We start from the raw sequence: 26,215 nt of genomic DNA on the forward strand, positions 1-26,215 counted from the left end.
AGGGCCAAGAACTGAGGGTCTGACCCCCTCTGGAAGGGGGCAGGGGTGGTGGATGTGTTTTGGGGTCTGTCACCTCCTTTCCAGTGGACAAAATGACTTTTGTCTCCCTGTGCCTGTGTTAGGTGAGTTCTCCCAACAACTAAAAATTTAAAAGATTTGTCCTTTTTTCCATAATCCAGAGCTGAAGGTACATCAACAAGACACTAGTGAAACAAGTGAAAAATAGACTGGTCGCTTTTTATTGAGCACCAAAGCAGAACCTGAACGTGTCTGTGCACCTGGGGCTTCCCAGATCCTCGGGGATGGGGGAGGCCATGGCATTGTCAGCACTCAGTGACACAAGGGAAGGTGATCATAGCACCAAACATGCTGCAAAGTGTTAATGGAAGTATTAAATAAAACAACCTACACCAGTCATTTCCGACTGTGCTGCACCAGGTAAAGCACCTGTCTTTGGAGAGAAGACCAGCTGAGGACAACTCACCTGCTCTGTGTTTTCATTTCAGTGTCTGAGGGATGCCACTGCTGAAAACACAGCACTTTGACAAGTCCCTTCTGTGGCTTTTGTTTCTGAGTTTGACAATTAATAACTTGAATTAGCTCGGAAAAAAAAAACCTCCTGAACATTTTAGCACCATGAAAGAAGAGTGATGGCTTTGATAACAGCCAGTAAACAGAAATTCATCATCAAATTATTAATTTGTCAATTTTCTTTTTTTAAAAATTCTTTTTGCAAGCAAAAAATTCCTGTACTGTCCCAGCCAGGTGGACAGGTACGTGTTTCTGCAGCCACAAAAAACCCAGACACTGAAGTGAATGTGTCCACTCAAGCACATTTTGGGCTGCTTTGAGAGATTATGTTGAGATTTTAAGTTTTTTAATCTTTCAAATTTGTGAACGCTCAACACCAGTTCTTCAACTAGCTCCTCACAAGGTTTTAGGTACTGGATTCTTTAGTTTAAAACAGAACAGTTTGGCATTTACTCTTCGGGGCTCAACAGTGATCATTGGAGGGCTTTGCTCATTTAATCAGAATTTGATTTTTTTCTGCAGAAAGAAAGGCTGAACAAAATCAATCCATTTCACTGAAATCAATTCACTTCACTGAGCAGCACTGAGGAGCGAGGGTAGCGGCAAGTTTCTGCTCTAAACAGAGACTGGAACTATAAAACACAGATTTGGGGCTGGATAAGCTGGTCCAGTGAAGGATGATGAGCTTTAAACCTCCTCCCAACCCAAACCAGTCCACAATTCTCTGATCCTGTGGCTCCTGTGTCTGAGCAGGAATTCAGATCTCGTTGCAGGAAGCTGTGCAGGATAAAATTCTACAAACAGCTCTGTCCAAACGTGGTGTTGCAATTTAACTCCTTGCACTTTGAAAAAACAAAAGGCATGAAAAAGTGGGTTCAACAAATGACGATATTTAGGAAAATGTGGAGCCCTTCAGCTGTTCCTTTGCTCTGTAAAGCACCCAGGACTGTGCTTAGAATAGGAAACAGAAGAGCAGTTTGGCACCTTCCACCTCTCCAGCTGCAAACGTCACATGCAAAGTATCAAGAGGTTCATAGGTGTCCTGGATTTGGCTTAAACCATTTAGTGAGTGGAAAAAAGAGAATCCTGTATTTTGTGAGTGGAAGCAGGCACTTGCACTTGTGAAGTGGGTATTCATATTTATATGCAGTGCTACTACTGTGCAAATTAAAATGCTAATTTCATGCATGCAGATGGGGATGTGGACTAAACCATGGAGCAAATGTGGCTTTTCTGCCAAACAATTCTGGCTGATTTGTCACAATAAATGCAACTGTCCCTTCAGGACTGCCACAGGAAAGGAAAACCTTAATAGAAAATGTGTTTTCCATTGTGTAATGCTAAACAGCTAAAAGAAGCTGTGAGGCCCAAATACAAATAACCAGACCTTAAGGATTTATGGAAGCCAACACAAAGGTACAGGAGTCCTGAGGAGCAGTGGCCCTTCTGCCAGACAATCCTTGTCATCACACACATTTATCCTGGATTTGCTTTTCTAATACATTTAACAAATTATCCAGACTTCAGGCCTCTTGCTGAGCTTTTGCAGGTACAAAAACACAGATTTTTTTGAGTATTAACTGTGCTGGCTAAAACCAGCACATTACAAAGCCTGGCATGCATTTGTGAGTCTGCTTGGATGTTGCAGGAAGGAATCTGTTCCATTATTAACTCTGAATCTGCAGCTCACCAGACTGAGAAAAGGAAAGTAACCTAAAAACATTTATAAAGCTGGTTCTGCTCCTAGCTTAGACTTCCTCAAATTCTTAAGACTCCAGGTTTAGCCATTTAGAGTGGATGTCAAGCCTGGTAAAACCTGGATGTAAACAGGCAAAGAAGAGACTTGCAGGTTTCTTTGAATTTTAAGCTGATGAAAAGGCTTCTTTAAAGGAGTTGTTCAAGACAGGCAGGCACTGGCTTTGATCCAGAGAACCTCTTTAGTCTCACCTATTTTAAAGCACCTTAGATATGACATTTAGGCAGAATTCTGACATCACTGTGGTAACACTGGGTTGTGTTCATGGGCCTGAAGTCTGAATTGGTCACACAACAAGCATGTAAAGGGCAGGCTCTGTGTCAGCAGCCTGATCATGGCACTGTGGCTCACTGGGGTCCCTTGGAGGTGTTTGCATTTCACTCGGAGAAGGGCAGCTGATAACCAGGGTGGTTTCCTTCAGGGGATCACACTTCTCCCCCTCCTGATGGGGTTAAAATCTGGACTCATCCTGTTCCTTGGATAACGAAATTTTTTTGTCAGTGATGGGCAGGGATCAGGGGGATGCTGGAGATGTGCTTGTGGAGATGTGGGACCGGAAAGCTGCTGGGTAAAGCATTCCTTGACAGAGTGGTCCAGCTGGGTGAAAACCAAACAGAAAAAGGAAAAAAAAAAGAGGAATTAAAATATTTATCCTTCCTGGGATGTTTGCACAGAACTTGTCCTTAAGTAGCTGAGTAATCTCAACAGCCAGCCTGACGTAGGTACAGAAAGACACTGAACTGCTTTGTTTTCATAACTCCCAGCTAAGCCCAAGTTAATTTTAAAGTGAAGCCGAAAGTGTTGAGAAAACCATCTTGGGACAGAACTTCTGGTATAATAAATATTTTCATTCTTGCCTAATGCAAGGCTGATAAAATGGATGGAGCTTTTGCTGTTGGCTTGCCTCTGGCCAGATAAATGTGCCTTTGCTCACATAAGAGGGTCCTAGTGCTCAGCACAACTGTTCACACACATAAAATTGTCCCATAAAACCCCCCGTGTGCTGAAGTATTTGCAAGACTGACCCCTTTTTGCAGTCAATAATTTGAATAAACAGCTTTTTAATTTGCCTGGCAGGACCAGTTACACCTGCGTTAGGAAAAGCCCCCAAAAAGTCTTAAGGCACATCAAGTTTTGCAGCATTTATTTTTCATCCTGAAAGTCACTCCATCCTCTAAATACCCACAAGGCAAAGGTTCTTGGAAGAAATCAGGTGTGTCTGGTGGAATGAGAGTGCTTCATGCACCTGTGGAGGGTTTTAAGTGCTGTCCTTACTCCAGCATTTTGCTTAGAGGAAATATCACCCTCAGACGATCTTTTCTCTGAATAATCGAATTCTAAGCACCAGCTATTTCCACCCAGCTTTCCCTTTATTCACAGGGCACTTACCCAGGCAGACCTTCAATTAGCCTAAATGCTTCTGCTGGTCTTTCACGTAGCCGACCACATTGTTGGAATTGCTCCCTGTAAAACAAAGATCAGCAAAGTCAGGTTTTAGGCTAGGCTGGGGCAAATGGTTTCTCAAGGTTCTCTCAGCAGTGCAGTTTTATTGGTCCCATTATTCAGCAGTTCTCTTGGAGAGCTGGGATAGCCCACACTGGAATAGAGGAAAGGGAATCCTTTAATGGTTTTATAGCCAAACTGGCCAGATTTGGCTGTTTGTAAATTTGATATCAAAGATATCTAGTTCTCTAGTTGTACCTGAATGTCACTTCCAGTCTGATCCAGATCCAAGAGGGAGAAACCAGGAGCTTTGAAGCTGTGAGGAAAGGTCTGGGAGATGCTCCTGCTTTCTTTGAGACCTGGATTTGTGAGAGGGACCTGACACCTCTCAGGGAACATCGAGGGACTGGTTCACTGGGCTCCAGCCTTCCCTTATCTCTTACCACAGTACAAGACCCTGCTTTTGACAGAGCTCTGTGTTCAGCTGCAAGGAGTCCTGGGCCAAGAGCAAAGCTCCAAAAATATGCTTAAAAATAACAAAAGATTATTGGACTGGGTGGTTCCCCTGGAAGAAGGCTGCACCATTTAACTCATTCTGTCACAGCTGAAAATTCTGATTCTCAGGAGTCCACAGTCAGGACATTGCATATCTTAAAATAACATCATCTGACCAAGGCATAGAGAGCTGGGGCTAAAGAATCTCTTTTTTCTGTGTACAAACCTTCATTTCCTAAGGAGCAAATTGCAGGAATGATAAAGCTTAATAATAAAATCGAACACTTCAGCTTACCAAAATATTCCTTGTAATACTTATGCCTCAGGTTGTGTCCATCTGGAAAAGAAGGTACATGGTGAGTCAGCCTTCATTTTCTCTGTTAAGCTCTGACCTTTGGTGTACAGCACAGAGAAATTAGAGATACGGACACAATAACCTCACAATGAGGAAAATAAAAGTCCTCTGCAGCTGAAGTAATTTGGGCTGCTATAAACCTCTTATAAACTGCTGAGACTACTGAGCTCTGTGGACACAACTCACTTGTCATAAGACTGGGGATTGCCACTAGCATTTTATAATCTTTTCAGTAGCTACAAGTCAAGGAATCAGAGGCTTTCCCAAATGAAATTAAATTTGGGTAACATATCAGACCATCTATTAGTATTTTACATAATTCGAGTTCCAGCTAGGTTGTTCTGATTGCCATTCATATAATTATTTCAGCCCTTAGAAATACTTCATGTCTAAGACCCCCACAGTACTACATTACATTGGTTACTATGAATGTTATTAAAGAAAAAGTTATAAAAGAGATGATCCAAAAACCCTGGAAAAACTTTTAATCTGTTTTGGAAGCAGCTCAGAGATCTGGTTTGATGCTTCCCCTGGTTTTTACAGCGACCAAATGGCAAAACTGATGTCTCTACACTGAGGTGATTTGTAGCCCAGTGCCAATGTACATATCTTACTACTCAATGAATATCTAAACATGCTATGAGCTCTCCTGAAAAATACCTTGGCTTCTATAAGTTCCTTTACTGGGCAAATGTGTCAGCAGAATAAAGGCAACAAAGTTTTGGATGCAGAAAGCAAAGTCAGAAGACAAAACTGGACTTTACAACTCAGATTTCTTATTGAAGTGTGCAGTAACACAGAAATATTTCTAATTTTTGTGCTGCATAGTAACAGCACATGCAGGTCACCCCCTGCTCAGCTGACACAGCCCCACTGGCACAGAGTGTCCTGGTGTCCTGCTCCCTTCCTTTCTGGCTCTGCCCTGCACACATCAGCATGCACGAAGAGAGGGAGGGAGGTGGGAGCCCACTGACCTGGGTTTCCCCGGAGCTTGATGCACTGGCCCCTGTTGGGGATGCCCTCGGCCACGTTGCCCGGGTTGATGATGTGGCACTCGTAGCCCGTGGGGCAGTGCAGGGGCTCGTCCCCATCCTCAGTGGTGCTGCAGGCCTCGGCTGCAAGAGAAGCCTGAGGGTCACCAACCACCCTGAACATGACCACACAGCCCCTGCTCCTGGGCAGGACCCCAGACTCCTTCCCATCGAGGGCAGCACGGGGCTGGCTCCTCCAGACCGCCCTGTGCGGGTGGGTGATCCCAGTCACACCTCACACGGAGCCTGACCAGTGTCCTGGCACAGCTCAGCCCCAATCCCTGCACAACACCCTCCCCACAGCCTGATGTGCAGGGTCTGCGTGAGCCTGGGGTTGGAGACCACCCACCGCTGCCCACCCTGCTGCTGGTGACCCCTCCATGCAGCTATCCCCTCCAAGCAGGGGTCAGTGTGTCCCAGCCAGGGCTCTGGCTGGTTGAGGAGTTGGGAACGTGAGCAGGAAGCTGGCAGTGTCCTGCTCTGCTCTCTGCTCCACACCCATGGACCTGCTGCTGAATCCAAACCTCAGCTGTGACTCACGGCGGGGTCAGGCAGTGCCACCCCTGTCCCAAACAGAGGTTTCACCACTTTGACCCGGGACAGGCAGCAAGGGCAGCACAGAGTGGGAAGGTAAAGCAGGACTCAGGCAGTGTTTGTGGCCATTAAATGTACAGACTCCACAGGGCTGCTCCACCCTCTCATTTGCAGGATTTTAATTTCGAGGACCTCTGCTGTAATTCTCATGCCGTGACTGATGGTTCTCACCTCCCTAATTACTCCCTCAAGCTGAGATGAAGGTGTTCAGATAAGGAACAAATAATATAAGCATGACAAGGATGGATGAGGAAGAACCTATTTTATCTTATTTCTAGCTGTGCAGCTCCAATGAGCTGGAGGCAGAATTTTCTCTTCAAGAACTTGGAGTTTCCATAATACATGAAAGTCAAGGCTCAGCAAGTCTGATACCATCTGTGTAAGACCAAAGAGGGGAATTTATTTGTACCTCCCATATCTGACTAAAGCTGATCAAAAGCTGGGTTAACATTTCCATGAAAAACCCAAAAACTTCAGGTGTCCATACATCTGGGAATGTCTCATAGAAGAAAACTTCTCTTCCCACCCCCCCCACTCCCTCCTTATTTCAATTCTAGGTATTGGAAAAAATTAATTAAAACCCTTTTCCCTATGGAATGAACCTGAGAAGCACAACCTCATTATCAATCTACAAAATTAGATGCTCCAGGTTCACGTGAGCTTGACACAACTCTGCAGAAGTTTGCCAGGGCTCCTGTCCAAGGCACCCTTCAGATCCAAGAGCCACAGCCCCAGCCCAAGGCAGCTGGGTGATGAGGCCGCTCTGGATTAAAGGATCTCCCATTCCAAGTCCACCTACGGTCTATCAGGAAGCTGGCAGAAAACGTGTACAATGACAAAGCCTTTATCTAAAACAAAGATATATCTGTAATTCTTTGAAGAATGGGTACAAGCCCAGTTCCCTGCAGCATTCCTAGTGTTCTGCTGGATAATCCATCCGTAAAAAGTAATTTATTTACTGCACCAGAAACCAGCCCCCAGCACCACACGGACTTATTCCCATGGAAACTCCAGACAAACACCAGCAGCCCCAGCAGCCCAACATCCTGGGCTAGCTCTGTATATGAGGGATTTATTCTCCAAGGCTTTTGTGTGATTATGGACGTTGCAAAGAAGACAGAGAAATGTCCTGTACCTTGTAAGACTTCCTCTGGGCCATCCAAAAGCCACCCATTGCCTCCCAGCCAGCGGGGTTTGGGCTGAACCAGCCAATCCAGGACTGCAGAAGACAGAAACAAGAGATCACAGTGTCAAAATGCAGCAGCCACGGGGCACAGAACTATGGAAAAGTCATGGATTTCTTCTAGGGGCCTGTGAGGAGGCTGCCTGACGTTTGGATCTGATTTTGACTTATATTTGTGCTTTTGTTGTCCCAGTGGCAAGGGAGATGTGGATGTTACCCAGGGCCACAAGAACTTGGTGTCCTAAAGGCCCAAGCAGCTGCTGCTCCACATTCTCATTCCCATGGCAGGGAATGATGAGGTGGCTGCCTCACTTCGGTCAGCACTAATTCAGGCTGGGATTGCTTCTTTTCCTGATATAGAAACACAGGATCACAGAATGGTTTGGGTTGGAAAGGACCTTAAATCTCATCTCATTCTACCCCTGCCACAGGCAGGGACACCTTCCACTGTCCCAGGTTGCTTCAAGCCCCGTCCAACCTGTCCTTGGACACTGCCAGGGACGGGGCACAGAAAATGCCCTCCCAGAAAAAGAACTGGCCTAGACTGACTTCTACAGTTCGACCCCGTGGAAATTTTGCAACACCAGCTGGCCTTGGACACCTTTTTAACTCATCATCCCCCCAGAAACCAGAAGGGTGGAACTGAGCTCCATCCCCAACTCGCACTCAAGCCTCCCACCCCACACCCGACGCACATGGGGATGACCACCACCACCACCACCACCACCACCTTCCCCATCTCTGCAAGCTCCTCTCTCTCCCAGTTTGCCCACTGCTCCCGCTGTACCTGGCGGGGGCTGCACGGACTCGAGGCAGGCGTAGATGCAGCCGTTGTAGCAGCAGCGCTTGTGGCGCTCGCACTCGGAGTCGGAGCGGCAGCTGGGCACCTCGCAGGCGCGCTCGGGGAGGCTCTGCGGCGGCGGCGGGCACCGGTCGTTCTTCTGGTAGTGGGAACTGTGAGAATGAAGAGGGTACTCATAATCCTTGCAAAGAGAAGAAAAGGAAATCAGGTTTGGCGTAAGGTGAGGACCAAACATCCCGCCAGCTGAAGCAGGAAAAGGGGTTTCGAAGCGGTTTTTTGAGGATTCGTCAGAGAGGTGGGTTAACTGTCCAGCTCTCCCAGAGCTGTATGATCCCCCCAGTGAAGTGCTTTGGGAACAGCAACCAATCACTAAATGAGTGTGTGGAACTCGTTTTATAATTGAGGTTATTGCAATGAAAATTAGGAGATTGAAAATAATCCTTTAAAGTCTTGTATATTTGTCTGGGAAACAGAGAGAAAGACTCCAGGCATCCTCATGATGAGGACACCAAAACACTTTGATAGGGAAGCAGGAAATGAGGGCACTGTGTTGTTTTGGGACATGGAACAAATGCCCCTGGTAGCACCTCTCTCCTCAGTGGGCTCCTTCCACCTCCATCACCTTGTCTGGACCAGAATTTATAGGGGAGCCTTTTACCACCCTGTGGAGCTCTGGGTTGTTAAATTGGAGACCATTTCTAAAACATGGGACATTCTGGGTGGGTGAGACCTGTGAGAGTGATGCCAGCTTCATCCCGAAGGAAATGAGGCCGTGTTTGAGTGACACAGAAAGGAGAGCTGCTCATTGCAGACTGACGGGACAAGGGAGGTGTAAAGTGGATTAACAGGCACAGGGTTTTAGCAGGAATATCTATGAGGCACCACTCAGATATTTTTCACACTGGGAATGTTTTAGCAAGAAGCCAAATCCCTGCAGCAGAGAGGTGAATCACCCCAGCCCACTCCTTTCTCACCTGTGGCTCAACCACTCGCTCACCTCTGGGCTCCAGCTCAGCTCCCCAGGGCAGCAGAAAGTGCTCAGGGCACTCAGGTCTCAGATTTATTAACAACCATTTACAAGCTCTAATAAAATCAAAAGATGGAATCTGGATTTGCACTTTTACAAGAGCTCAGCATCAAGCCAGGGCTGTGAGGTGAGCGCTGCCATGGCCTCACGAGCAGGCTGCTAAGAGTCATAAATACAAATAAATGTGTATAAATATACATGTGGCCCAATCACTGGTGTGTTCCAAAACCAGTGATGAGAAACTGGGGGTGTTATTCCGAGGAAAAACATGGTGCAACTGTCCCCCAGGGGTTTCTAGGAAATTTCACCACCAGGCTATGGAGAAATTTGAGATGAGATTAATATCCCTCTGTACCTACATCCTGCTCCATCCTTATTGCTGAAACCCCCAATAGCTCCTTTGGAGCATCTGTGCCTTTGACAGCAGCCTGTTCCCACACGGATTCTCCCAAAAACCAAGGAGAGGCCATTGCACAGAGATGGAGTGTCAGAGAGACAGAGAATTTCTGATATTATCACTAATGACAGTCTCCTGCCCTGTTCCCAATACCAGCAAAAATTTTCCTCTTTTTCCTTAAAAACCCTTCTGTGACATTGTTTTCCCCTGAATTGATAGGCTGTTTAAACCACTAAAAAGATTTGGAAAAACCCAATTTTGATGATGTTTTCCATGCTGAAGCTGCAAGCTCTCATATTAGCCCACTCCTCAAAAGCTGCAAACACTCTAAAAAATTTGAAACATCCTTTAAACTTGAAGATATTGAAAAAAACCCTTTTATATTTTTGGGTGTTGTTGGATAAAATATGTTTCTCTTTAAATAGAGAAAATTTTCAGACCAGGCATAATTTTGGGATATAAGGCAGCACTGAACAATAAATCTGTGCAGTTCCAAACATTGAATAGGTCTCCTTGTTGGAGGGAGTGTTCATCCTGGAAGGCCACAGTCTACTGTTCTATTTGAAAGGTCATCTGCAGACAGAAATGTGACCAAAATAATACTGGCAAATAATGGATACATGAAAAAATGGCCAAACAATTACTGCAGAGATGATTCAGAAACCAAGAAGCCAAAATTGCAATGAACAGCTGGCTCCATAAATGAAATTTCCGTTGGGGAACAATGTAACTGTTGCAGCCAAATAACTTTGTACCTCCTGACTTCCCTGCCCATTTCTCTGCTCACCTATTGCTCAGAACTAATTTCTTTCAAAATAAGAATATTTTGCTTATTTGGTCTAATAAAACCGTTGCTCCTTGTTTCTGTGTGCATTAAACAGGATTCCCTCAATCCCCAAAATAACCTGCTTAAGGATGTCCCCAGGTTTGGGTTACAAGGTTTTTTAGAAGCTCTCCCAGGATTCACAGTTTGGCTCTGATTTATTATTTTTACAAATTGTGACGACAGTCAAAATTTCCTTAAGAACATTTTTCAATGCAAGACTTGAATTATTACATCAGAGAGACTTATTAAATCATTTAATGACAATATCTGCCTTAGAGATAGCCAGAAACAAGCTAAGGGGAAAAGTTCAGAGTTCAGCTGAAGAACCCTGGAAGTCTACAAGGATGAGGAACAGCCTGAATGGAATCACTCAGTCTCAGCCACAATTTCAACAGCAACTGAGGGATGCAGTCTTCCTCCCCAAAATCCCAGATCTGTCCTGTTATTTGTGCCTGGAACTGGTCCCTGATCTTGTGTCAAAGCAGAGTTCTCTGCTAATTCATTTTCTGCATGGAGCCCCTCGAGGTGACACATGAGGTTTATTTCAGCCTCCCACCACCAGCTCTGGCCCTGGCAGCTGTTCCCAAACACTGGCCATAAAGCACCTTTCCTCTGAAAAAAAAGTACACAGGCAGGGAGAATTTAGAATCCCCCAATAGTTCCATCAAAGACCTGGAGAATCACACGTCATTGGTGATCAAAGTGGCAAACACCAGACTGAAGGCAGGTTAAGCAATCTGAAGGACAAGACCAAAGCAATGGGAATAATCTTCTCCTGTTGTTGGCTCTGGGATTGTCATTTTGGTTCTGCTGCTTGCAGGAGGAAGAATGCTGCAGGATTGGGGTGGGCTCCAAGAAAATGCACAATAGTGATTAAAAGGCTGGAAAGCAGGGAGCACTGAAAAAGGGCTCTGTGTGTGCAGGTTCCAAAGGGGAGGCTGAGGCTGCTCTGCTCACAGGTTATTCTCAGGATATGGGGGCCAGAAATCTCATTGTGCTGACCTGGGGCACAAAGAGGGTACCCCAGTGCTGATTTATGGCAGCTGGCTGGAGGGTAAATAAACTGTTGGAAGAGCATTACAGCAGCTGTGAGGAATTCTTCATCTCTGGAAAACTTTAAAAGAAGGCTGGGATTTTTCTGAAACACTTGCTGCAGCTGACAGTGGAATGAAATCCAGGCTGGCCCAGTTCTTCCCAGCAGACATGATGGGTGTTTTTGTAATGAACTGAAGCCCGCTCCCAGGTGGCTCCCTCACTCTGCCCTTTGGGAACAGTCCCTGGCGTGTGGGGGCTGCACACCACCAGCTGCAAATCACTGAACTTGACAAGTGTCCCTCTGGCTGTAAAATACCTGGATTTGTTAAAGCCAGAAGCCAAGCATCCCACTGTGACTGCCAGGTTTTTCTCCACGCTGCAATCCCCCTTTCTCCCTTCCCCATTCCCACTTGACCCCTCCTTGCCAACCAACACCCTTCCTCAGGGTGAATGAAAATCCCCTGGCCAGACCACAAGCCAGCTCCTCATCCTCACACCTTCCTGTCATTTTGCACCCAGCATTTTTCTGGATACGCTCCTCCTGCTGTAGCCTCAGATTTTCTGGACTCAGACCACACAGCCCTCGCTCAGCTCCCTCCCCCGTGTCCTTCGGGGCTCCCACAGGGATGTCTGTGGCCCATGTCCCATAAGCACCTCCACGTGCCATCCCTCCCTCCAAGTGACTCACAGATCAGCTGCTCTACCCCCAGACTCTGATATTCCAACTGCAGGGAACACTCAGCATTTGGTAGGAGAGAAAACACCCCTCTGAGAAACCAGAGGGGCTGCCAGAATGCACTCCTGGTGGAGAAGAGGATGGAGAGCAGACGCTTTCCTCCTGACAAGGCTTTGAAGAGGAGAAAGAAAAGTATTTTCTGTTTTTCCTGGATCAATGTTTCTGTCAATATGAGCGATTCTAGCTGAGCTTGCCAGATCAGTAGCACCTGGATGCCAGGAAAAACAGTGCTTTGAAGAAGTGCAGGTTGAAAGAAGAGGATATGTCCTCAGGGGAGCCGGCTCTTCGCCTGGGCAGGGCTCATTATCTGAAGATCAACATGTAAATTCCTGTTCTGCTCCTGTCCTATCTCTCTGGGTCATTCACCTAATAGTTCCTATTAAATTTGAGCTTCACTTTGAAACATGGCAGAAGAACATCCATATAAATGCACTTTCCAGTCAGTGATTTTGCAGGAAATGCAGCTCTTTTATCACCATTTTCCAATTAAAGTGCAAACCAGAGTATTCCCTGTCCCAGGAGAGGCTAGAATGAAGAAAACGTCTTACAAAATCCTGAGGTGCCTTTCAAATATCAGCACAATGTTTTCTGCAAAATTTCAAGGAGACAAGACAGAATTGGAGCTCACTCATCAGGGGCAAGGGATGTGTGTCACAATTCTGAGTCAGCAATTGCACAAACCAAATGTTAGCCATGCACAAACATCACTCTAAAAGTCATGGGCATAAAAACATCCTTTCTGAATTAAAAGCTGCAGGAAACAGATGGAGGAATCTGCGTGTGACACCAAGGTGCTGTTTATGCGCTAGCAGCAGCTGGAAGATGCAATCAGACCTGAACATAAGAAATTAGGTTGGTGGGGGCTTGCACCCAGGCAATTCAAGGGGCAGAACCCTTGGGTCAGTTCTAAGGGGACTTTGATGGATCAAGTAAAAATTTCAAATTTATAACTTTTCTTCTTTTTAAACAACAAGTCCTAAAAGTCAAGCTATCAAATAATTTTCCTTTTTTCATTTCCATTTCCTCCACGGCCATCTCTAGCAGTTGTTCGGCCCAGACACACCAGGACAAGACGCAGCACCATCCCCTCCACTCCCAGTAAGTTGTTGCTGCCCCGGTTCCAGCTCCAGCACTCGTGCTCCGAGTGGATTTGGAAGCGGTGGCTGTGCTCAGTGCCCTGTGAAGCCTGCAGGCTGCCAAAAGCAGGCAGGCACAGATGGTGCCACCGAGTGTCTGCCAGGGCGTGGGCAGCAGCTCTGCTCGCAGGGAATGTGCCAGGCACGGCACAGCCACGGGAACGGATTTCTGGGATCGCCACCGTTCGAGGTGATGGGCACTGGGGGTCTGAGGTCTCTGTGCTCCAGGGATTTACAGAACCCTGGGCAATGCCACCACACCTTATCTCGGGGAGCTGGACACATTTCACCCAAAGTTACCCCAAAAGGCAGCACAGGAGCTGGCCAGGGAACTCTAACTGCTCCAAGCCATAAATCCCATTATCTTCTTCCCACCAAACCTATCCCCGGACCTGCAGGCTTTGCATCCCCCTTCTCCCCGGTCACTTTTGCCTTGCTGCCCTGGGGAGTTTCCAGGAAAAGCCGTTCCAAAGCCCTCTCCCTGCTCCGAGCGCGCTTCCCAAGCTTCCCCCTGCAGCAGCTAGGTGGCAAAAGTTCCGTGCAGCCTGGGAAAACTTAAGGAATCCTGTTAGAAAGAGACAGCCACCGATCCAAATACTCCTGATCCCAAAATGCGTAAGGAAAACTCCCCTTTCGCGGCGAGCATCCCCAGCTCCCCCCAAAATCCTCCCCCAAAATCCCCCCACCCTCACTCACATCGTATTTCTCCGTCATTTTCAGCAGAGCACGCTTCCAGAGAGTCCTGGCACAGCCCAGGTCCGGCAGCAGGACCGAGACACACAAGGCTGCAGCGAAGATCTTTTTACAGAAATGCATCTCTGGCAGCAGCCTGGGATCCATATTTCCAGGGAGAGATGAAATAAGGAGCGCGGCTCTCGGGATCCAGGCGGTTCCGAGGCTTGGCAAGGAGAGAGGGAGATGTGGAGGGAGGGAGAGTGAGGGCTGAGCGCTCGGAGAGCCGCTTTTCCCTGCGCAGCTTCTGGGAAGGGAAAAGCGGGGCGGAAAAAAAAAAAAAGAAAAAAGAAAAAAAGAAAGAAAAAGTAAAAGGAGCCCAAAGGCAGAAGCCGGGAGCTGCTGTTGAACTTCTTTAAGTTAGATCAGGTTCTCGGCTCACATGTTCACACAAAGCTCGCGCTCTGCTTGAGTGATGGACGGGAAGATTACTTGGAAAGATTATTTTTAGACCTTTGTTCCCAACATCTGGCATCCTGCGAGAGCCCCATTCAAAGCCAAAGCGTGGGATCAGATGACAGCTGCCGCAGGGGAAAATGAAGGTCTTGGAGGGGTGGGCTCGGCAGATTTTTGCAAACAGTTCACCCAAACTTCGCAAGAGACTGGGCTCTCCCTTTGTGTGCTTCCCACCGTGCCCCCGGCTGTGGGTTTGCATCACGTTTTGACAAAGTGATAACTTCATCTGAAGCTCACTCGAAGGAAATGATTTAATGACATGATAAACATTCAGGGCTTTAATTAAACCAAGGTGACGTTGGTGTTCCGAAAATGATTTTGAAGGAGAGGGAAGACGTGACCATTAGGAAAAAATAAATTCGGATGTGGAATAGGGAAGGAAGGTGGTTCAGAAATTACACAAGCACACAGAAAGCAAGGAAGGGGACATGAGTCAGGCTGTGCATGACACTGGGAGGGACAGAAGGAGTGGACGTGGGGTTTTGGACATCCCCATGGACATCCAGTGCCTGAAGGATGGGAATGGACTCGTGAAGTCAGGCTGAAAGCAGCCCAGCATCCTGCCTGGGATGGAGACAGAGGCAGGTGCTGAAGCAGAACCATGAGAGTGAGGCAGCTGTTACATACCCGTGTGTAAATATGTGTGACTGCAGGTATGGGACTTTAGAGACATCAGGAGTGCTGCTCAGGGCTTGCTGAGCCAAATGTGGGGGCTGTCTCTTTTATAATTCCCCCTGAATTTCTCCTCCAGAAGCTTGTCCAGCCTCCCCTTGAATGAAGTAAGAAACAGAACTACAAAACTTATCGAGATACAGACACTAAGCCCTGTTTGCCTTTGCTTTACCCCAGCTGCAGCCCCGCTGAGCAGAGAGGAGCCTTGCTGGATGCATCGGATTAATTTTATATCTACTCTAAAATGGGTCTGCAGAGGAGTGTTATACCCTGTGGACAATCACAGAAAAAGATCTTCCAATTATTCCTTATACCTGAAAGCTGTGGAAATTCACTTTGATCCATGCCCAAGTGTCAATAGCTGCACACAAGTGGGAGCCAAAGGATTTCATCTTGAAGCTTGCCAGGATATGATGATGGGAACCTGAAAAAAGAGCAAGGTGTGCCTTAAAAAGCTCTGTATGTAAGGGAAAGAATTTGATTTGTTTAGAGTTAAGGTTCCTAAAGGTTTTCTAGCAGTAACTGTGCTTTGGGCAGTTCTCTCTATATCTCTACTGCTATGAAAAAATTCTTAGTAACAAAACCTGTTCAATTCATGCCAGGGAATTTAGTTGGGAAGTAAAGCCAGGGATTACTCTTATGGGGGGAAAGAGAGGGGTGGGGAAAAGGAATGAAGAGTTAAACTGGAGAGGGTCACCTCCCTCACAGCCACAGAGGTACAAGGTCCCAGTGGGATAGCACAAGTGCCTGGCCTCTGCATGGTCTGGGGATTCCCAAAGGAGCTCTGCCAGCAGGAGTTTGAGAGGGAATCCCTGTGGAGATGCACTGACCCTGCATGGCTGTGTTTGTGCAATCCCATCCCTGCTTGATCCATAGAGTCATCCCTTAAGGTGCAAGCGGGGTTTTGGGGGCTGGCAGGGTTTGAGGTGGCCCCATGGTACAGTTGTTTCAGGCACAGAAGGGGACAGGGAGGGAGCATTTGGGCTGGAGAGCATTTTGTACCACAGAGGCTTCAGCCTCCACCCGGCTGCTGGGAAGGCTGTCCCAGCAGGGAGCACAGCTCCAGGTCCCTGTCACCTGCTCTGCATCATTTTGCCAGCTCTCCTCTCCCCCAGAACTGCAGTCATGCATTTCAAGCAGAATTTATCCCAGTTTTCCTTCAAACAGGTCATTTTCCTCAGGCTTCTCTCTTCATTTAATGATAACTGTGGACAGCTCACATCCACAGCTCAGCCCGTGGAAAAGTGACTCCCTAAGGACTGAAGTGTCACCTTTGGATGCTGGCAGAGCTCAGCACCTGCAGGTCACTGTCACCTTCACCCAGATCTCCTCCAAGCACCATCTGAAATCGGCAGCTGTGCCGCAATTAGTGAAAGGCACACTCAGACACCTTCATTACATCCAGAGAGGAATGAATCACTGCCATAACACTGCGACCTGATCCACCTGTGACTTGATTTTTTACTGCTCAGAGGGCTTTGTCTGACATCACAGGATTCTCCAGTTCCTTTCACAAACACACCTCCCCAGTTTGTTGCAATTTTAATACCTGCTCCTTGATACAGGCACATCCAGGAGCTCCCACCCGTGCCCCGTCTCCTGTGCTCCGAGGTGACAAATCACATGGCTGGTTGCACAGAACAAACAAGATTTTTCCTTGGAGTATTCCTCCTTAATTTATGTCTTTGTGCTGATATTTCCCTTGTCTGTGCTCTTGCTGAAACCCAAACCTGAAACAACTGCTCACGGTAAATCTCCCCAATTTAATTCCATTTTTTGTTGTTTCATATAATTGCAATCTGGACTTGGAGCAACTAATTAATTCTAGAGATTAATGGCTACTTCAGACACCATTAACTGGCCTTTATTTTTGCAGATACACAGCTTTGACATTTATCTGGGAAAAACCAGGGTCTGTGCCTTACAGTCCATGGATTGTGCACCGAAGAAGTGAGAATTCTGCGAGACTCAACTTCAACAGATGGTCATGGTCTTCACATAAAAATGCAAAATGATGTTATAACACTGATGGAACTGTAACTCATCCTGCACACAACTATTTCATGAATTCTTCCTGCCACCCATCTCCATTCCTCACATGCTTCTACCTCCAGTCTGTGTTGGAATCTAAGCAAGGGATTGTATATGTTTTATAGGGTTAGCAAAAACTTCTCTGGCAATATCGGGAAGAATATTTTTCTCACCTTTTCTGGATATTCATCTTCTTGGCAGTCCCTGCTGGGCTGTGTTGTCACAGGACAACTCCAGGACATCATTTATGCCACCCATATCCACATTATCCTCCCATTTGGAGCTCAGTGAAACCTAAAACACAAGCGACCTCAGTCGCTCACTTATGGAGAACACTACAGAGCAGTTCCTGTCTTACCAAGTTCACTTTTGAATGGCCCATTCAGACATAAAAGAAGAGGAACAGCCTTGACCTTCTTGTTTAACATCTGCAGGTTTATGGCTCCAACTATTAGTGCAAAGCATTCTTGTGAAGAAATTTCAGGCATCAGGCACAAGTCCTTATGATCACAGCCACTGGTGATAATTAGAAGTTTAAAAAAAGCAGGTTTCTGAGTAGTGTAATTCAATTGCCAGGTATTTGATGATGTGTGATGATTTAAAAGCAGTTATCACAAGAACAAAAGAAATAACTGCCATTTTCTCTTAAACTGCATCTTATCCACACACAACAGTAGGGCTAAAGTCGTTCACTGCAAGTGGAGCAATTCCCTCTGGTGATGGCTGCATCCATAGGGGTGCATGGCTATCCTATGCCCAGGGCAATAAGTGATGCTGGTAGAAGGCATAATTGAATTATTGCAATATCTTGGCAGGATTTGGCTCCTGTTTCTGTGAAACCATGGTTATTCAGCAGGCCAGCAGTTAAAATAATTTTCTAGCATGTGCTTGTCCAGGGAATCCGCAGAACATCACTAAGTCAAGATTTCTCTGCCTCAAGATTTGTGGTGCAGTTCCTCACACCAAATTCCCGCTGCCTTCAAGGATTCTGAGTGAGATTGCTCCATACATCACCACTGAGCAAAGAGTCGCCCTCTGTGCATGAATGTCTGTGAATTTCCATCCCACAAATGGTTTCAATAAGGCAAATTCTGCAGTACCATAAATTGCTGTCAGATGATAGTGCAAGAACATGGGCGAGACTTGAGCACCTCCTCGGGGCCTGTGAAACCCTCAGCATCATTTGTTACAGCCAGGGAGATGTATCTGAATGAAAGGACAGGCATTTTATCAGCTTAGGGCAATAAAACAATTTTTGGCACCAGGATTCATGCTGCCTGGTTGGGATGCCTCAAATAGTGGTTTTCAAAAGCCTTCTCAGGGAGGTTGTGAGTGAAAGTCATGGGGCAGCCAAGGAAAAATTTCATTCTCTAGCCAAAAACAAGGTAGGTCAGCCTAAGTCAAGACTTGCCTTTTCCCAGAGGAAACATCTGACTCTTAAAGAAAGATTATATCAAAGAAAGAGTTTCCTCAGAGCACAGCACTGCAGCAGCACGAGGTGACTCATTTTAGCTGGATATAATCACAGCACCCCCATGCCAGGGACTGCTGCAATTCCTTATCTGGGGGCTGTTTCCTTGCCAGCTCTGCACAGGTTCTGTTGCCGGCAGCAAAGGGCAACGATTTCCTGGGGGTTATTAGAGATTGCTGATGTGACCTGGTCCAGTGGGAAGGTTACAGATGCTTTGTGTCCCTCTAAAAACTAATTTAATGCTCCTCCCTGCTACCCTGGCTGCCTCACGAAGGCTCAGCCCTGGGGCTCGTCTGTCCCACTTCTACTCACTCTTAGGAAATCAGACAAAAACAAGTAAACCCGGAGTGGTTTTGTTGTGAATGTGAACAGAGAAACCATCGTCCTGGTTCAGCTTCCCTCAGCTGAACCTGCCACATGAAAAGCAGGGAAAGCATGAAGGACATGAACAGCTGAACCTGCCACATGAAAAGCAGGGAAAGCCCCAGGGAGTGCTGGGCTCCCCAGCAATGATGGTGTCCCTGTGTGGTCACCCCTCCAACCTCTGCTTTGTGTAAGACATCCTAAAACAGCAATATTACAATAGTTACTTTCTTCCCTGCCTAATCCAGCAATTGGGATTGCTCCCTGAATGGATTAACAGAAAAAGGAATCCCTTATGTGTGCCAGTCCAGGTGGGTGAATATGAAATCAGCAAATAAAAGAACCTGCAGCACCTCTGGAGGGGTGACCCTGCATGCAGATGATTCACCCCCTCACCCACGGGCTTATTTTATGGCCAGCTCTACAGGAAGACACCAAATCTGGGGTTTCAATATGGATTCATTCCTTCCCTGAGCAGGAAAAACTGTGCCAGATGTTTGCTCCACTGGGAATCTATAGAGTGAAATAAAAGATCAAAAGCAATTCAAAACACAGACAGGTGATTCCCTTTAAGCATCTGGCCCCAAGCCCTCGCAAAACCTGGCAGAGGTCAGTGTTAAGTGGCCCCTGAGCATTTGGAAAGGCCTGTAAAGAAGAATATAAAGCCTCTGCTTTTAACCAGCTTTGCTGGATATGAGGTATAAATGAAGCAGATGAATGTTATTAGGGAAGCACTCGCGTGAGTGCTGCGTCCCACTGACAAAATTACCAGGAAGCCTCCAAATACACGATCCAAACATCCTATTAATTACGAGGCAGAATGGTTCTCGGTGTGGGGGAGAGGCTCCTCTTTGGGGTGCAGCCATGCTGCCCTGTGCCCTGGGGACACCGCTGGGAATCCCAAACAATTCCTCTGGGCGGGACTGCCCCAGCTGCGGTTCTTGCCCGCTCGCTCCCTGTGCCAGCTCCCTCCGGGGCGTGCTCGTCCCAAAGTCCTTTGTCTCCAAAGAGGCTTCTTCGAGCTGTTGGTGTCCCTGCAGGAGAGGGGTCCGAGGGGCTGGGGGGCAGCGGGATCCTTTCCCTCTCAGGCCAGTGGGAGTTGCTGCATGTTTTGGGAGGGGAGGATGTGCCGTGAAGCTCTCAGACTGGGACTGCTGAGAGGAACAGACTGGAAACCTCAGAGAAATCTCCCTGGCGGACAGATTCAGCCTAAAATTAAAGACACGGAAAGTTTGTCTGTGGATCCACATGGATTTCACAGCAAATCCTCAGCCTTTACCGGGCTCTGCGTTCAGCCATGCTGAGTTCCCTGGGGGTAGCAGGAGTGCAGTCAGGGCCCCCAGCCCAACAAGAGCTGAGCTGTGTTCTGGGGGTTCCCAAATAGTGTGGGGCACGGGGTATCTTTCTTGGATCATGGCAAAGTCAGAGCCAGGGACCACACGCAGGCATGTCAACACGGACCCCAATAAAACCACCCAAAAGGCCCATGCCACTGCAAATTCCTAATTTCACACATGACTCTGATACGGGGGTTGTCTGGTGGCTGATGCCCTGCACTGACCAACAAGGACTTGGCCAGGGCCAAGCAGTTTGATTTTGGGGTGGCACCTCTCCGGGTTGAAGCTCTGCCTGCCTGTAGCCCCTGAGACAGATGGTTTCCCATAACAAATGTCCTGCCTACATCCAGAAATAGCAAATTCATAGCTCAAGGGCCTGTCAGAGACATGTGCAAACCCTGCACAAGGCAGAGGAAGGGCCTTGTGGATGTGGATCAACATCTTGCTTGTGTAGGATTTCCTTTATGGAACCTTTAACCTCTGCGTCCCACATCCTATTACCAGTGAACTCCCTCACGCTGCCGCTGCTCCTCTGAGGCAAGGAGCACTTTGGCAAGGACATTAAATGATATCCCAGGCCCAGCCACAAGGCAAATGTCTCTGGAGCTCTGAAACAGCTACAGCTGCTTACGTCAGTCCTGAGGAAGTCAGATCTGTCCAGAATAGCTGCTGGTGTCACCTCGAGTTGTGCTTCCACCTCAGCACAGCCCCAGGACCCTGCAGGAGTCAGGGCTGAGTAGGGATCTGGCCAGGCAGGGAGCATCCCTGCAGCTCATCAGGGAGTTTAAGACTTGCAGCCAGTAATGTTGCTGCAGAATTCCTTAAAAGGGTTCCAAGGATCTTGGAGCCCGAGTAGCTTTTGCTGGATCATGCCATTGCTCTGAAGGAGTTTGCTATGAGAAGGCAGAGAGTCTTTCTTGTCTTCTCTTATCCAAAGTGCAGGGTTGAACAGGCCATTGAAAATCCCACTTGCCTTTGACCTCTTGATAAAGGCCTTATCTACAGCTGGCTGGAGATAGACAGCAGTATTTTGAGCTGTTGCAGACTGGGCTTTATCTGGGAGAGTTCCCTTTCATGTCCTTCAGCAGCCTATCTGGAAGTCAGTGCATGTGTTTCCATCACCCACCTGGCCTGATGGGGACATCCAGGTGCTCTCCTATCCCAAATCTTTGCTAAGTGGGCTGGATCTCATTCACCACTGGCTCCTGGTGCCCAGACAGAGCTCAGGCTCTGGCTTCCATCCTTGCATTGTTTTGAATCCTCTCTTGGCTTGGGCGTTAGTTATAATGAGATCCCATTTCAAAGTCAGAAGTCAAGAGATGCCAAGCTGGCATTGTAAAGCAAAAACATCCTGTAAGAAAATTCCCAAAACTGCTTGCTGACATCCACACCTGCCTTTGGGCAGACAGACAGATTTTGCAAGCGTCAGAGTGGCAGGAAAACACAAGAGAGCTCAGGTAATTTTATTTTTTTTGGATGTATGTAGCCCTAATTAAGAGGATGAATCTTATATATTGGCCAATTTCTTTCCTCAGCTCAGCAAGGGACTTCTTTCAGCAGTCAGACATAGCTTAATTTTTTTGAAGGTGCTGGAAGAAGTATAATAGAAGGGGTTTCCTCCCCTTGTGTCTCTGTGTGAGGTCCTGAGCAGCACGGTTCAGTATTCCAGCTGAATTCCTTCTGAATTGTTCAGCGGGCTAGGACAGACACATGGAGAGCTTCCACCTTTTATCTCAGCACAGAACTTTCCATCTGAATAGCATGTCTTTAATGGGAGGGTTGTTGTCCTCCGGTGGGCCACTCGGTTTTCAGATGGCAATAACTTGCATTTTGCTACAGATGTTGCCTATTACAGCTTTCCCCAGTCCTGACATAAAGGGGAACCTGCAGCTTCTCCGAGTGCTTGGCATTCCCTGCCTTGTTCTGCTCTCTAAACCACCTGGGCAGGACAGAGAGGGAAGAACAGAGAAGGATAAGCACATGTGGGACAACGAGGGCTGGGGAAATGGGGACACCTCAGTTACAAAGTCCGTGCTTTGATTACTGCACGGGGACTTCAGCATTTGGAGCGCCGACTTGAGCAGCAAAACAATCTGGACGTTGTTAGCTGAGAACAAAGTAAAAAACCCCTAAACACCCTGTTAGCACCAGGCAGAGATTAAGAGCAGCACTCAAACCACGCTGTATTTCAGACCTGGGTTCTGTCCTTGCTTCGAGCTGAGTGTGACTGCAGAGGACAATCAAACCTCCGACTCTCAGGGGAGCACGGCCCCAGCTTGGCAGGGCACAGCTGCTTTTGCCGTTCCCCTTGTGAATTTTATATGCTGGAAAATGTTTACTTCACTTTTGGTTCGATGTTCTCGTTAAACATCACGTACTATATAGCTATGCTGTATAGTGTTATGCTTATGTTATATGAAGATAAGTATTTTTATATATCTACATAGTTGTATTTGTTTACATATCCATAAACTTCAATCTCGAGCACGTTTCTTGTTTGTTTGCACCTCTCTAGCCTGTGCCTCAAAAAGTAAGGGAGGAATATCATAGAATCCCAGACTGCTTTGGGTTGAAAGACACCTTAAAACCCATCCAGTCCCACCCTCCTGCCATGGGCAGGGACACCTTCCACTGTCCCAGGCTGCTCCAAGCCCCGTCCAGCCTGGCCTGGAACACTGCCAGGGATCCAGGGGCAGCCGTAGCTTCTCTGGGAAGCTGTGCCAGGGCCTCAGCTCCCTTACAGGGAAAAACTTATTCCTAATATCCAATCTAATCATCAAATCTCTCTGCTTGGTATGTTACAGCTCTTCCTAATACCGGCTACTTAATACCTGCAGAGCGGCTCCAGGGCTTGCCAGAATTTGAGCTCAGATTTACGCTCGTATTTTGCATCACTTGGCAACTCTTTTTTTGCTTCTCCAGGGTTCATTTATCTAAGTTTTGTGGTGCCCAGCAATGCTGGACATGTTCTATTGTCAGTTATTTCTACAGAACCAGCAGTTGTATATTTTGTCCAGCCTGAATCCTGGCAACCTCAGGTCTCTGAGACTTGTATTTAATTATTAGGAGTAGGAGAACAGCCTAAAAGTATCTGAGTGCACTGGTCCCATGGGCTGTTTTCTTAGCACGTCTCCATAGGATGGGATAAACATTTGCAGTTGATTTGGCCCGAGTTCCAGGCCCCTTTCAACTCTACCTGTCTTTCAAAGTCATCAGCCTGTTCTTGAGTGTAACCAGCCCTAAGAAATCACCTTTTTTTTTGCCTAGTCTTCCTGAAGTAGGTGCATTATTTCATCATCCATGTTTTCTGCATTCTGAGAGTGTCAGTGGGAGGAAGCGAATAGCTGGGCATTCAAACACTTTTTCACAATATCTGTCTTCTCTTTAAAGTCTTGAATTTGGGGTTTTTTCCCAACTTACAGCCAGCAAGCTCTTTGGCAAGAGAAAGCTCAGATGAGGCTTGGTTCCTTAATTACATTATTGGCAGACTGTGGCATTCCTTTGTTACTTTCTTGATCTAATTCCCCCAAAGAGCTGCAAAAAGGAGAATGGTGGATTAATTTAATCATAGCTTCTTGTGTGGTTAAATAGCAGCTCCTTTATTGTCCACCCATACCTTTGGGTGCTCTGAACTTCATCTCCTCCACGCAGGGTGAAAGGCTCTTCCTCTGGATGTTTTTTCCCTTTGGACTTTGTTCAGAGGAGTGATGCAGACTAAGGTCCATGTGTTGGGAATTCAGTAGCTGGAGTAGAGGATTCAAAGCCTTTCTTATTCCATCAAGTCCTTCAGGGACAAAATGACAAGGCTGATTTAGCTGATGGCTGAGTGACCCCTCCCACAGCTCCCTGGAGCAGATGCAGGCACGGGAAGGGTCCTTGTTAGAAGGATTCCAAAATGTCAAAACCCAGGGTCGGAGCAATGCGTCTGCTGGAGGTTTTTGGGGCACCGAGCCCCACATCCATATTTCGCCTGTGTGGAGGGAAAATCCTTCTCATGACAAGGTAATGGAGACAGATGGTGTACGACCTCTTTCATCTGGGGCTTCGTGTCTGCAGAGCTGGCAGTTATTACAAACTTTCTGTCTCAATTAACTCAACACTTCTGCCGGAGAACCCCAGGACATGCTGTTTGCAGCAGGGCAGATTTACTTTTCTGTGCAGATTCAAGCAGCTGTTTCAGACAGTGACTGAAAAGTTATGGCATTTACAGCTGAGCTTTTCCAGACTCTCCACTGAAACGGAATTGCGGAAATGTGAGTTGCGTCTCTTCATCCCTGGATCTGTGTCCGTCAGATGGGAGGCCTGTCTTTGTCTCAGGGGATGAAATCCCACTTCCCCTTTGGAGAAATCCTGTCTAGTCCCATCTACATTCCCATTCCTCCAGATCTTTCCTTTGGGAGCTTGCTGCCAGCCACAAATCCGAGGCAGCCTTTCCAAATCAAAGCAACATTTACTTTGGACTTGAGGGTGAGTAACAATTAGCACTCTCTGCAGAGCTATTGATTGGACAATTACCAGCTGGATCACTGGGTAGTTTGCTTCTAGAAACTTCGAGCTCTCCCCCTCTTTCAAACATCTTCACAACAATTCCTTGAGCAGAGGACCCTTCATTCTCCATAGTCAGCTCTGTGTCACTGTTGAAAAATCAAGCTGCAAAGCTGGGCTGTAGTAAGTTCTTCCCAACTAATTTCTTAGGATTCTTAGCTGAGCTGCCTCAAAGAGACATTTTCTTTGAAGCTTTAGTCTGGAATTCCCACGGAGGAAGTTTTTCACACCTAAACTGGCATATTTAAACATCTCAACCATCAGCTTATGTACAGTAATTGTGAATTACTACAAAGTAACACCTCACTCAAAGTATCAAGGAAAACAGATTTAAACATTATTTGAGTGAATAGAAGGGATCTTAAATTAAGGGAAGATGAGGACTAATAAACTAGCAGTCTATGCTATAGGAAGGTAGCATTATATCCAGGAGAAAACACTGGAATTTAGGTCAGAAATTCCATAACTTACACGCAGGTCACACATGACCTGGCACAGCAGCCCAGCTCCTACAGTTTTCCTCTCTCTCTGAGGAAGAAAACGTGCTGCTCTCCCCCTCCACACCAATTTAGGTTTATAATTGTGTGTAACATGGTCTGATTCTGATTTCTTTGTAAGTAATTATCTGCCGAGAGATCAGAAGAGATAATAACTGAGAATAAAGCAACTCCCTTCACGTGAATAATTGCACCACCAGCCCGTTAGTGAGAGTCACAGCCAGAAACTTCCAGGCTGCTGCTGGGACCAATGCAAAGTCTCAGGAATGCATAAGCAAACGCATTAGACACAATGCATCTACTGGAGCAGCGATTCATTCAACAAAGCAGCTCCTGGAAACATGGAAAAACATGTTCAGCACAGGAATAACTCATGGCTGTCCCCCCCCAAAGGGGAGCAGTTATTGTAAATCAGCACTACTTATACAGTGAGCACCTGAAAATAGATACTTTCATCAGTTTCCAAATTTTCAGAGAAAGAAAATAAAAATTCCGCGGGCTTGCCTGGAATGGGAATTCCGAACGGAAAGGCTGAGGTTGTGCCCACCAGTGTCACCCAGGGGTGTTTTGGCCTGTTTCACCTGCCTCTCATTCTGTACCTTCTTCTTCATTCTATCCCTTTCTCCTCTCATCCTGACGGGGTTTATATTTCCACACTCAGTGCAGAACGGATGTAGAGAATAATTCCTGGTTTCTCTGGCACATGAGCAGCATATTTCTGATAGAGGGCTTTTAAGTGAGTTCCTTCCAGATCAGAGCTTTGG

General features: G+C 46.9%; 1 protein-coding gene across 1 annotated transcript; it reads right to left on the minus strand.

Moving 5' to 3' along the window:
• Nucleotides 1–216: 216 nt before the first annotated feature.
• On the minus strand, nucleotides 217–14,438 carry WFDC1 (WAP four-disulfide core domain 1). Its single transcript, XM_008638689.2, has 7 exons — nucleotides 14,044–14,438; nucleotides 8,176–8,371; nucleotides 7,341–7,424; nucleotides 5,555–5,695; nucleotides 4,521–4,562; nucleotides 3,677–3,751; nucleotides 217–2,884 (listed from the first exon to the last, which is right to left on the minus strand). Exons 1-6 carry the CDS (start codon nucleotides 14,185–14,187, stop codon nucleotides 3,693–3,695), a joined length of 666 nt encoding a protein of 221 aa, XP_008636911.1. The 5' UTR covers nucleotides 14,188–14,438; the 3' UTR covers nucleotides 217–2,884; nucleotides 3,677–3,692.
• Nucleotides 14,439–26,215: the final 11,777 nt, after the last annotated feature.

Source organism: Corvus brachyrhynchos, unplaced genomic scaffold, assembly GCF_000691975.1.
Source record: "Corvus brachyrhynchos isolate BGI_N302 unplaced genomic scaffold, ASM69197v1 scaffold26, whole genome shotgun sequence".
Lineage (NCBI taxonomy): Eukaryota > Metazoa > Chordata > Aves > Passeriformes > Corvidae > Corvus > Corvus brachyrhynchos.